This window comes from Helobdella robusta, assembly GCF_000326865.2.
Source record: "Helobdella robusta unplaced genomic scaffold HELROscaffold_30, whole genome shotgun sequence".
NCBI lineage: Eukaryota > Metazoa > Annelida > Clitellata > Rhynchobdellida > Glossiphoniidae > Helobdella > Helobdella robusta.
In genome coordinates, this window is record NW_008704502.1 from 1,517,040 (window position 1) to 1,530,673 (window position 13,634).

Consider the following 13,634-nt stretch of genomic DNA (forward strand, 5'->3'; position numbering starts at 1 on the left):
TAGAAACATTACGACACATTTGTTCTTATTAAAGTTTAATTTAAAACGTCGTTGTTTATGACTTTTTAATGATTTTTTTTAAATCTTAATTTCAAAATATTGTATTTCTGCTGTTCATTTGACGCAAATTATTATTTTTTTCATAATATTTCACAGAGTCAAGAAATGTAATTGGTTTTTATTGCATCTCTATCCCGCAGCAAAACGGGATTTGATTTTTGCGGTTTGTTGTTGTTCTGGTTGTTTGTTGCTGTTGTTGTTTGTTGTTGTTGCTGTTGTTGTTTGTTGTTGTTGCTGTTGTTGTTTGTTGTTGTTGTTGTTTGTTGTTGTTGCTGTAGTTCCTATTGTGTTTGTTGTTATTGTGTGTTGTAATTGTTGCGTAGTTTTGGTTGCTGAAGTTGTTGTTGTTGTGTTGTTTTGGTTGCTGTAATTGTTGTTGTTGTGTTGTTGTTTTGTTGTTGTTGTTTGCTGTTGTGATGGTGTTGAAAATGGCCAATTATTTTTAACTAAAACTTAATAAACCATGTTATAATTTCGTTATTTAAGAATCCATTTTTTTTTGAATATATGATGAAAAACTTGACGTTTAAAAGCCTTTGACGTTTAATTATTATTCCAATCAAATTTTTTCCATATTTTATTATAATTGATAGATATTTCTTCACGGAATTCTGGAAAAATAAATTAAAACTGCACAAAGAGAAGATAAAATATTAACTTGGCCCTGTAGATTTGTACACTGGCCATCACAAATTGAATTAACATGCAGTGATATACGTAGGGTGAATGTTTGTTAGAGTTAGGGTAATAATTTTGAGCATCATCGTCGTTTTCGTCATCACTTTGACGTCATCATCCCTTTCTTATCATTTTGCTAAACTTTTTGTCGGCTTCATTTTTGTTTATCTTCCTGCTAGTCATTTAGTCATTCAGTCATCATCATCATCATCGTCATCATCATCATCGTCATCATCATCATCATCATCATCATCATCATCATCGTCAACAACAACATCATCATCATCCTCATGGCCACCATCATCATCATCGACCTCTATATAATACCCAATGCTTACAAATGAAAGTTGATTAATAGACGACGCTACGTGCATCTGTGACTGCCTTGGCGACACGACGACGATGATGATGACATGATGATGACGATGGCAATGATGAAGACGACGATGTTTATAAGAATGATGACAAACAATCATGATGATTAAAAACCAATATGATATTGAATTATTTTGGACAGTGTCCAATTAAACTCCTTTTTCCGAATTTCTCAGAAAAAAAAATTAAATTTTTTTTCAAAAATTAGTTTGGGAACTATAATGAAACACTTCTGATACATTTTTGTTTTGGCAGAGAGTTTTTTCCTATCTATATTGTGAATCAAAATCGATACGGAGTCATTTTACGAAAAAAATTTTTTGAAATTATATATAATAAAAAAATGTTTCTACCTAGTTAACATACATCTTAAAATATAAAAAAAATGACTAAAATCACTAGAAAATATGAAAAAACTTAACTCCTACTAGAAATTAACTACTACTACTCCTACTACTACTACTACTACTACTACTACTACTGCTACTACTACTACTACTACTACTACTACTACTACTACTACTACTACTACTACTAATATAATTAACTTCTACGAAATTCATCTGAAAAAACTTGGCCTAAAATAATTATAAGAAAAACTGTCCCCCAAATAATTTCTTCCAGAAATATCAATCGATAGCCCCATGTTTTTCAGGATGAACTCGACCTAACCAATTTAGCATCCTTATCCGTGTGTAATGAAAATATTGAAGCATTTTCTTCAATATCTCTCTCTTGAAGGTACTCTGCACAGTGATATGTCGTTGTCGTTGGTCTTTCTTTGGTGTCTTCTCCTGCTGCTGCTGCTACTACTACTACTGCTACTACTACTACTAATATCTAATATAATTACTACTACTACTACTACTACTACTTCTACTACTACTACTTACTACTACTACTACTACTACTACTATTACTACTACTACTAATACTGCTGCTACTACTACTACTACTATTACTACTACTAATATTATTACTACTACTACTACTACTACTACTACTACTTACTACAGCTGCTACTACTGCTGCTGTTGTTGGTACTACCACTTCTATTGCATCTTCTAATGCTACGACCTCACATTCACATAAAATTTTGTTGAATCCCATAAAAATAGTTAGTATTTGGCGATGGATTTTTTTTCTTCCCGAACAAAAAAGTTTATTTACATGTTTGTAATTCCACGTGTGGGCAAACAAATCATCTCCATTTCACGTGGCTAATTTGCAGACGTTTCGACTAAGAGATAGTGATGTATGCATGCATGTGTGTGTGTGTGTGTTTGTTTTTGTACGTATGTTCAGTTCGTTAAAACCACTATATACATATCTCAAATACTATCATATTTACCTCTAATTCCATTACATATATATATATATATATATATATATATATATATATATATATATATATATATATATATATATATAAATACAATCATATATACTCCATAATTTATCATATGTACCTAAAATATCATTACCTTACAGTAAATACCTTCAAATGTACTGCAAATTCTATTACATATACCCAAATTACTATCATAGATTTGGCAAAAACTATCTTACTTGCAACAATTTCTGTTACATATACCTCAAATGCTACTACAATTACCCCGAAAACCACTACATGTACCGTAGAAATCATCACAAATAATCAATTTTAAAAACCACATCATGTTGTGCTGGCACTTACATTTTTACATTATATACATAGGTTAATTCACTTTAAATGTGTTTGCTTACATATGAGATATAATCATATTAATTACATACAATCCTTATTTCATTATTTGCTTGTGGTTTCCATTTGTTCATAATTATCGTACATTTTTACATACACACACAATCTCACGCACACTTACACATACACACAAACAAACAACATACATTCCAAAAAATGCACACGATGACAATGCACACATTTGTATGCACAAACCAAGAACATCTCGTTCTAAGGTTCCATGGCACAAACAATTGTACACACATACAGAAACACACACACACATATATAAACTTACAAAAATACATAAACACATACACACACAAACACCACACACACGCGCGCATCAGTACACTACGTAAACAGTACTGAACAACATTAATTCGCTCAAATTAAAAAAATTCTTGTGTTGTTTTACATTGATTTATTATCGCTGTGTTATTTCTTGCTCTGTTTTTTGGATTGAAAATTTTGTTGAGTGTCTAGATTAGTACCACCATAGTAAATACAACAGCAAAAACAAAAATATAACAAAAACATTGATACCAACAGCTACAAATAACACCACCAACAACAATAACAACAACTACATTGGCAACGACAACAGCAAAGACAACAACAAAACAACAACAACAACTATCAAATTGTGCCTATGCATTCTAAATCTAGATTTAGAATGTCCGTAGCAAGTGCTGGCTGGGTTTAAAATCAATTACCTCTCACTTATTGAAATGCGATTTAATGCAATCAATTGGCTAAATTTATTTTGTTGCCTTTGAAGTTAGTTGCCTGAAGATGTTTGTTTTGCTGCTACTGTTGTTGTTGATGTTTTTGAGGTCGTTGCTGATTTTTGCAATGTTGTTGTTGTTGATGTTTTGATGTCGTTGTTGTTGTTGCTGCTGCTGCTTTTGTCATTGTTAATGTTGAGCGATCTTTCCATATTTTGGAACAATTTTTCAAACAAAAGTATTATTAGTTTTTATAGATGCTACTCTAATGTTGCTGATTTGTGGACTGAAAAACTGCTTATTATAAATTCATACAGAGATCTTGCTAAATTTAACCTTGACCCTGATTATATTTTTCAATAGAGGCTGGGAGTTCAGCCCTAAGACCCACGCACAAAGCAAGATAGCGTCCTTCTCTAACACACACACACACACACACACACGCACACACACACGCACACACACGACGCACACACACGACGCACACACACACACACACACTCACAAACAAATACACTCACATTCGGTACTACGCAATGAAATAAATCAATAGCGTCTAATATATTGCAGAACGATTGTCAATGATTACGATAACATAACTTAAAAATATTGTCGCAACTAACGCTACTTCTATCGCTGCTACTATTACGACTGCTACGACTGCTATTATTGTTACTGCTACTACTGCTACTACTACTACTACTACTACTACTACTAATACTGATACTACTACTACTACTATTACTACTATTACTCTACTACATTGCTAATGCTGATACTACAACTATTAAAAAAACAGTACAAATTACGCTCTTAACATTAATCCAGACAGTTATTATCATTAACGTTATTATTGTTGTTGATGTTACTACTTCTGCTAACAATAATGAAGCTAAACTTACTGCTACTACTGCTGCTATTGCTGCTGTTACTACTACAGCTACTACTACAACAGCTGCTGCTGCTACGACTACAGCTGCTACTACAACAGCTACTAGTTGCAGTAATTTTACTATTCATTAACACAGCATCCTTGTTCGATGGCCACTGTATGTACGTATTTATTGCAGCTTTTGATTATTTTCTCCTGTTAAATGATGGCCCGAGTGTGCCAGCCGTGTGCGTGTGCATATAAATCATATGCCTATGCGTGGTTTGCCTGTTTGTGTACGTGTGTGAACGTGTGTGAATATGTGTGGATGTGTGTGGATGTGACCCTTCTATGGTCATCTGCTATTTTTATTTCCAGTTTTCTTTCTTGGAATTATATTTTCACACTATTTGAAAATTTTAATAAATTTTATCTCTTTATCAAGATTCTGAAATAATTTTAGGTTTTTCAACTTTGATTATTTCTCAACCGACGAATTAATTTTAAAAATAGCAACAAAATTTTTTTTTTATTGTTGACAACAATTGAAAAAATCTCTTCGACATGTCAATTTTCTGCGAGTGAGTTACTTTTATAAATTTTTCTGGCATTTGAGAAGCGCTTTTCTTCTTTGTAGCTTCTCCAGAGATGCTAATTTCGGCTGCCTCATATGAAGCATATAAATTTTAAAATATTCTTAAATTTTTACTAATTTACAATTATTAATAAATTATTAATTAATTATTAATTATTATTGAAATGTTTAACGTACTAACGTAATAATTTTTAATGTTACTAGTACCATTTTTTCTCAATGTTGACTCAAAATCTGTAGTTTTCCTGAAGCGACCACGCTCCGAATATATTCCAACACGACGGTTTACACAACAAATTTTTTCAAATCAATGTTTGCTAACGATATCACATGTCAGTTCGTACGTGTGTGTGTGTGTGTGTGTGTGTGTGTGTGTGTGTGTGTGTGTGTGTGTGTGAATGAGATCGAGAGAGAAAAAATCTGTATCTGTATGTGTGTGTTTGTATGTGTGTGTGTGTGTACGTGTATGTGTGGGTGTGTGAAAAAGAGAGGGAAAGGGAGTGTGAGTGTGTGTATATGACAAAAAGCCCCCAAACGCGATGGCTTGCCGGTGGTGATCTGGGGCTGAACTCCCCAGTTCTACAAAATGCCACCAAAGACTTGTAGCGTGCGCGCTACGACCATCGAAGTCCTACTCCTTCCTGCACGTGGCGGGGGCTGCTACTAACTAACAGGAGAGGGCGAAGGCGAGTTACTGGTGCCTAAACCAGGTTCCGGGCGGATGGCGCTCGTAAGGAAATACCATCTAGGAGAAGGAAAACTCTGATTTCAAACCTCCGCAGCCTTGCGGCTATACCCACGGTTGGGAAAGGCCTGGGAGTAAACCCAGTTAAAAATCTAGCCAGGATAGTTGGCTACGAGGATAAAACTGCACCGCAGTTTCATCCAAACTTCTGCGTCCACACTGGTCGCTCGGCGTGTCTCAACTCATTGTGCCTGCTGATACCGACCCCTGTGGAGGATAGAGTGTAAACTTAAATCAACCAGTGTGAAGGTGGTCTTGGTGGTCTGATGCTTGTATGGATGTGCAAACAAAGTTCTGCGGCGATTGGCGAGTGGCACAGGTAGAGGGTACTACTGGCAGTGTCTAGTCACAACACAACAAACAGGCGGCCTTGGTGTGATGGTCGTTTGTTGCTAATAGCTACAGCAATTTTCGTATCCTGCCAGGGTGACAAAGCAGCCCTATTCAGGGATGCACTGCTTTCTCCAACCGGAGAGGGGGCTAAAAATCTGTCCTAAAACAAGCTAGCCAATATGTTGCCGACCTTGTCAGCCTACCGCGGCTGACTGGGTATCCTACTATGCGGTCAAAAGAAAACAAAAATTTTAAATTTGGCTTCATGGAACGTCCGAACAATGTTGAATCTTGGGAAATGTCATGAACGTCGATCTGCCATTGTTGCGCGTGAACTTGCGCGTTATGACATCGATGTTGCTGCGCTCAGCGAGACAAGAATCTCTGCAGCAACACAGTTTGAGGAGAGAGGTGCTGGTTACACCTTCTTTTGCCAAGGTCATTCTGCAGGTGAGGTACGTACTGGTGGAGTGGGCTTTGCCATTCGTAGCACACTCCTGAAATCTGTACAGGAGGTACCTTATGGTATTTCACCATGCCTAAGGAGGATGCGGCTCAACCTGGAGGGTGGTCACACTGCTACCTTGATCAGCTGCTATGCGCCAACGATTGGAGCAACTTTTGAGGAAAAGAGCTTGTTTTATGAGCAGCTCGGTGACGCTGTTCGTTCAACACCACACAACCATCAGTTGTTTGTCTTAGGTGATATTAACGCCCGTGTGAGTAAAGACCACATCTTGTGGCCAAAAGTGCTTGGACGAAATGGAGTTGGTAGGGAAAATTCAAATGGAACCATGCTCCTCGAATTTTGTACAGAGCACAATCTTGTGGTGACAAATACAGTCTTCCAACAGGCTGACAGGAAGAAGACTAGCTGGAAACATCCACGTTCAGGACACTGGCATCTCATCGACTACATACTTATCAGACAACGCGATCTTCGTCTCGCTCGTCTAACTAAAGCGGTGCGAGCATCAACAATGTGGTCAGATCATCGCCTCATCAAGATGTCGGTGTTTCTTACTGTTAAACCAGTCAGAAGGCATCACAAAACTGTAAAGAAAGCCAAACTGGATGTGACTCGGCTAACAGAACCGTCAGCTAGAAATTTGTTCCGCAAAGCATTGTGTGGTGAGTTTTCAACAAATGAGAGCACAGAATGGTCAAATTTCAAGCAGATTGTGTGCTTGGATATCAGCATATTAAGCCTAAGGACTGGTTCGACGATCAGGATACGGAGGCACGTGGGCTGCTGGACAACATGCACAGCACCCATCTTTCTTGGATAGATGACAGGGGCAACTGCGTCAAGAAAGCATGCTACACGCAAGCACGCAGTTTTGCACAGAGGAGGCTTTGTCAGATGAAGGAATCTTGATGGTCTGCCAGAGCTGATGAATTGCAAGTAGCGGCCGGTCGCGGAGACATGAAATCATTTTACAGAAATCTGAAAACTGTGTTTGGTCCCCGCAGCTCCGGTAGTGTCCCGGTACTGTCTAAAGATAGTCAAACACTCATCAAGGATGGCCATGGAATCCTGGCTCGTTGGGCTGAACACTTCAACAGTGTGCTAAATCAAGAATCCCGGTTTGATGACTCAGTCCTTGCTGAGTTGCCTGACTGGAGCATTGCAGGTGATCTCGATGATCCCCCTAGCCTGTCTGAAGTGGAAAAAGCAATCACCCAAATGTCGAATGGAAAAGCTCCGGGTTTGGACGGGCTGCCGGCAGAACTCTTCAAATGTGGTGTCATCGAACTTAAAACCAGGATGGTGACAATGTTCCAAGACATGTGGGATAGGAAATCGGTTCCTCAAGATTTTAAGGATGCCCTTATCATTCATGAAGGCATGAGGGCAACCGTAGTTGAAAATGGTGATCGATCCCCGGACTTTGAGGTGACGAATGGTACCAAGCAGGGGTGTGTCATAGCTCCCTTACTGTTCAACATTTACTTCTCCCTAATGCTTCGAGTCGCCTTTCAACATTGTGTAGAGGGCATTTCAATCTGCTATCGCATGGATGGAGACGTTTTCAACATCAGACGCCTACAGACGAAGTCAAAAACACAAACCACAATAGTCCGCGACCTGCTCTTTGCGGATGACTGCGCTTTGGTTGCACATACACAAAGTGAAGTTCAGGCTCAGTTCAACTGTTTCCACACTACTGCAGAAAGGTTTGGACTCACGGTGAGCAGGAAGAAAACAGAGGTTCTGCACCAAAGCTATCCTATTTCGTCGGATTCTAAAGCCATCGTAACTATTGGTGGCTCGCAGTTGAACGCTGTGGATCGATTTTGCTACCTTGGTAGCTACCTCTCCAACACTACTGCAATCGATGATGAAATTACGGTTAGGATTGCCAAGGTTGGTGCTGCTTTTGGTGGTTTGAGTGGACGACTCTGGAAGGAACGGGGTGTGTCGCTGGCTACTAAAATATCTGTCTATAAGGCAGTTGTGTTAACCACAATGTTGTATGGATGTGAGACATGGATTACTTATAGGCGCCATATACGTAGACTCGATCAGTTTCATATGAGATGTCTACGGGTTATCGCTAACGTTAAATAGGAGGATAGGGTGCCAAATACGACTGTATTGGAAATGTGTGGTATCTTGGTTATTGAGGCGTTTTTGTTACAGGCACAGTTTTGTTAGGCGGGACACGTTATCCGCATGCCGGACACAAGAATTCCCAAACAGGCGTTTTTCGGACAGCTGGCTTCTGGAGTTCGCCTTGCAAGCGGTCCAGTTCGCAGATTTAAAGATAATCTGAAGGAAAACCTAAAAAATGTCGGACTGGATTCTAAAACCTTGGGTGTCGTTGCGCTCGAGCGTTCACAGTGGAAGACACGCTCACAAGCGGCAGTTTCCGCCTTTGAGGAGGCGCGCATTGCAGCTCTAGTTGGAAAAAGAGGACGGCGTAAGCAGGCAGGTGGCCCGGGATGGTAACAGCACAGGGGTGTGGGTTTGCGGAACCTGTGGTCGTCGATGTTCATCAAGAATAGGCTTGTTCTCGCATCAAAGGACTCATCAATGACACAATTCGTCGAACGCGAAGATGTATTCCATGACAAAAAGAGAAAGAGTATGTGTGTGCGTGTGTATGTGTGTGCGTGCGTGTGTGTGTTTGTGTTTACTCAAAAGTAGATATATTGAATGAAGGTTTAATGTTACAGAAAAACAACACTGATAAACTCGGTTTTTTTCATCCTTACCGTTGCAGTTGATGCTATTAATGTTGTTGTTGTTGTTATTGTTTTCATTGTTGTAGTAGTATCTGATGTTGTTGTTGTTGATGATGTTTTTGTGTTTGTTGTTATTGTCATTTCAACTAACTTCATTTAATTAGACTAAAAATTGCATTGGATAACAAACAAAAGAGTAATGCCATATTCGGAACGATTTTAAACTTTACAGTTTGAAACTAAAATAAATCATTCAAAATAAATTTTCAACCTTTGGAAATAAATATACGAATCCATGTACTATGTGAATTTGTATATTTTCAACGAATATTGTTATACTGCTCGCTCTTCACCGTTCTACGACTGTTTCTGAACGATCAACATAGTTTGTTCTTGAGGGAACTCTTTCTGTTTCTGTAAACCCGCTCGCTCAATGTTAAATAACTCGAAATTGTTCATGTACATATAATAATGAGAAGCGACTTTAATTAACGACTTTCGTGTGTAGAGAATTAGTTAATGTTTAAAATGTTATAAAGTAAGTTTAAAATAATCGAAATCGAACGAGAAACGACTCGCCCATTAATTCTTAACTAAGGTAACTTGCGCTTCTTAACTCCTGCGCTTGCCTATTATATACCAGGAGGGAGACCTTCCTCTCTGGAGCTTAACTAGTTGTCTAACTCCATCCTACCATCTCATTCTTATTGTACAAAGTATTACATGCTCTGATCAATTATACGTTATATTATCTTATATTGAAATGCTTTATGTCTGTAAATTTGCTGTCTCGTTGTGAATTACTATTATAACTTAACTATCATTATTATAATTATAATTGCTTACTTTAACACATATATCTATATACAACTTATATTTACTTAAGTCTCCTAACCTAAATTATCATAATAATATTTTTTATGTTAAGTTTGATAAAAAGTATCATATTTGCTTAAAAAACTATTATCATAATTATTATTAACATTATTATATTGTTAATTACATAAAATTATTATTATTCAATTCATTAAATATGCATTTTATAACTTCCAAGGTTTCTTAATAAAAATAAATAATCTCAGAAAGTTTTATGTAAGTGGATCACTTGATGTCGGGGACAGATTTTTCGGAAATTTGTTATTTTTTTAAAGGGCTTTTCACACACACCCACACAATAACGCACACACACACACACGCACACACACACACACGCACACTTCACCAACAAACACATTTACACACACACAGACACGACAGACACGCATATATTTGAGTACATTAAACAAAATAGTACATACAGATACAAGCTGGGTTTTCACATGTATGCGTGTTTATGTGTGTATGCATGTGTGTGTGTGTATGTTTGTATGTGTATGTATGTGTGTGTGCGTGCGTTATTTATGCGCATTATATATTCACGCTCTAGGCAAACACAAAAAGAATAACTACCCAAATGCATCATTTTAAAAAATTTATAAAACCAATAAAACAACCAATTTAATTAGGGCCTGTACTACGCATATACCACACACACACACACACACACACACACACACACACACACACACACACACACACACACAAACACACACACACAAACACACACACAGACACACACACATCTTAGCAATAGTACAATGTCCGGCTTCTATAAGTTTAATCACCTATGTTGTTTTATTCTCCTCGACTGGTTGTTTGTTTGCTGGGTAATAATTTTTTTTTGTATGTTACATTGTTTGATGTGGCGGGGGGCGATGATTCCGTAGATAAAATGGAAGAGAGTACTAGAAAAAAAGTGAGAGAAGAGAAAGAGAGAGAGAGAAAGAGAGAGGTTGTAAGAGGGGGATAAAAAGATGAAACCTAAAAGAGGAAAAAAGACTGATAAAAGAATGCAAAAATGACATCGCACAAGAAATGGAAAGATAGAAGGAAATAGAGAGAGAGAGAGAGAGAGAGAGAGAGAGAGAGAGAGAGAGAAAGAGAAAGAGAGAGAGAGAGAGAGGTTGAAAACGGGTATGCAGTATACAAAACTTCATCCATCCATTCAGCAGACTTAAATAATTCAGCATCCTATGCATAGTAGAGATTTTTCACACTCTTACTGAAACTGTAAATATTTATTTTCCCAGCAGACAGGTAATTATATTTTTCTTTTGAATGTTTGTTTTTTAATGTTTCCACCAAGAAAAGAACAATTTTTTTGAAAAACTTAGTACTCTTTTGTATTTTTTTTGTAGTTTTATGTCTTTATATCAAAGAAACGTCCAACATTTTTGTGAGTTTCAGAGCTCACAGACACGCACACACATGAAAGAATTTTTTAGTAACATTGTTTCATTTTTAATTTTATGTTTCGAAATGAAATTTCCGCGATAAGAGATAGATAGCGCGTGGTTCTCGGGTTCAAATCTCCAGTGAGGAACGGTGTTTCATGTTTCATGCACAATCTCTGGAGTGTTATTTAAATTATTTTCTGCGTGAAAACAGTTCAAATGCTTTGAGTTTGGTAGGTTGGTTGGTTGGTTTGTCGTTGGTTGGTTGGCTGACTGGTTGGTTAGTTGGCTGACTGTTTGTTGGATGGCTGACTAGCTGGCTGGTTGTTTGTCTGGTTGGTTGGTCTGTTGAATGTTTGGTTGGCTGGTTGGTCTGTTGAATGTTTGGTTGGTTTGTGGGTTGGTTGATCAACAGCCGTAGACAAAACACAAACACATGCAAACGTACGTACATACATACTTACATACTTACATACAAACATTTGAGAGACCTCGCATGCCCAGTGAGATTTAATCACAACTGAATAGCAGTCCTGTAATTTGTTGCTTGTCTTGTTGGAGGTTTTTTTGATGTTGTTCATGTCACTGATGTTGATGTTGTTGCTGTTGTTGTTGAAATTGTTGTTGATGTTGTTGTTCTTGTTGATGTTGTTGTTCTTGTTGATGTTGAAGTTGTTTTTGAAGTTGTTGATGTTGTTGAAGTTGTTATTGATGTTGTTGTTGGTGTTGTCAAGGTAGTTGAAGTTGTATTTGTAGTTGTTAGTGTAATTTTTTTTAATAATTTTGACGTCTTCGCTGATATTGTTGATGTTATTATTAACTTTAATGTTATCGTGAGATGTGGTTAATGTCAGAGTAGTTAATGTTGTTGTTGTAATTTATTCAAATGTACAACAACAAAAATTTATGGTGAAACTTCTTATCTGTTGTAGGTGCATGTGTTGGATGCACTTTGTTGTTGATGTGACATCATTAATTTCAACCCTCACTCTACGAGTGTTGTTGTGTGGCTGTTGTATGGCTGTTGTGTGGTTGTTGTGTGGCTGTTGTGTGGTTGTTGTGTGGTTGTTGTGTGGTTGTTGTGTGGTTGTTGTGTGGTTGTTGTGTGGTTGTTTTGTGATTGTTGTGTGGTTGTCAAAAAATCATTAGTAACAGGCAAAAAAACATTCGAAACGCTCAAAAAATCGATATACACTTACAAACACACACACCACAAAAGTTTGCCTACACACAGACACGTCCACAAACATTTTAACAAGCAAGCAACAACACACACACCTACACACACCACACACCTACACACACACTATACATACACCGATGTATGAACTTTTCTCCGCGTATATTTAAGAGAGAGAGAGAGAGAGAGAGAGAGAGAGAGAGAGAGAGAGAGAGAGAGATAGAGAAAGAGAAAAACCTGAGATAAGAGATAAAAAATGGGAAAGCGAGTAAAAGAGAGAGAAGGAGAAAAAAGAGAGAGAGTGAGAGAGTGAAAAAGTTGAACAGAGAGAACCAAAAAAAAACGTAGAAAGAGGAACGTTAAACATTAGGAAAGAATCTGGCAAAGATGAAATAGCCAATAATTTATGAAGATAAAATACTACCAGACACTGATAGAGAGAGAGAAAGGGAAAGAGAGAGAAAGAGACAGAGAGAGAAAGAGAAAGAGGGAAAAAAAAGAGAGAAGAGAGAGAGAAAGAGAGAGAGAAAGAGATATAAATAGAAAAAGAACGACAGATTTGCCAGACAAAAAATTTGCCTGTTAATGTAACAACTAATAATACGTATTTAAATAAATGAATTGATAAAAAACTCCTGAAAAATAATTTTTCTAAAATTTAGGTCTTAAAGATAAAAGAAATATTAAAGAAAGAATAGAGAGAGAGAGAGAGAAGGAGAAAGACGGGGAGAGGAAAAAAGAAAGAGAGAGAAAGAAAATGTGTTAAGAAAGAGTGACCAAGGAATTGAAATTTTATTCCATGGGAGAGAAAAAATACACCTCGTCCATTTTGAAAGCGCGCCGACGTACATTGGCATGATGAATGGGAAATTGTCGGTTGCCAT

At 37.3% G+C, this 13,634-nt stretch overlaps 2 protein-coding genes across 2 annotated transcripts; one reads left to right on the top strand and one right to left on the bottom strand.

Annotated features, from left to right (window-relative positions):
• Positions 1 to 6,389: 6,389 nt before the first annotated feature.
• On the top strand, positions 6,390 to 9,520 carry HELRODRAFT_174630 (hypothetical protein; the record flags this gene model as incomplete). Its single annotated transcript, XM_009022074.1, has 2 exons — positions 6,390 to 7,204; positions 9,493 to 9,520. The coding sequence occupies 2 exons, from the start codon at positions 6,390 to 6,392 to the stop codon at positions 9,518 to 9,520; spliced, it is 843 nt and encodes a 280-aa protein (XP_009020322.1).
• Positions 9,521 to 11,617: 2,097 nt separating this feature from the next.
• Positions 11,618 to 13,634, bottom strand: HELRODRAFT_174631 (hypothetical protein; the record flags this gene model as incomplete). The annotated part of the gene is made up of 4 exons (XM_009022075.1): positions 11,618 to 11,746; positions 12,062 to 12,365; positions 12,560 to 12,613; positions 13,570 to 13,634. The coding sequence occupies 4 exons, from the start codon at positions 13,632 to 13,634 to the stop codon at positions 11,618 to 11,620; spliced, it is 552 nt and encodes a 183-aa protein (XP_009020323.1).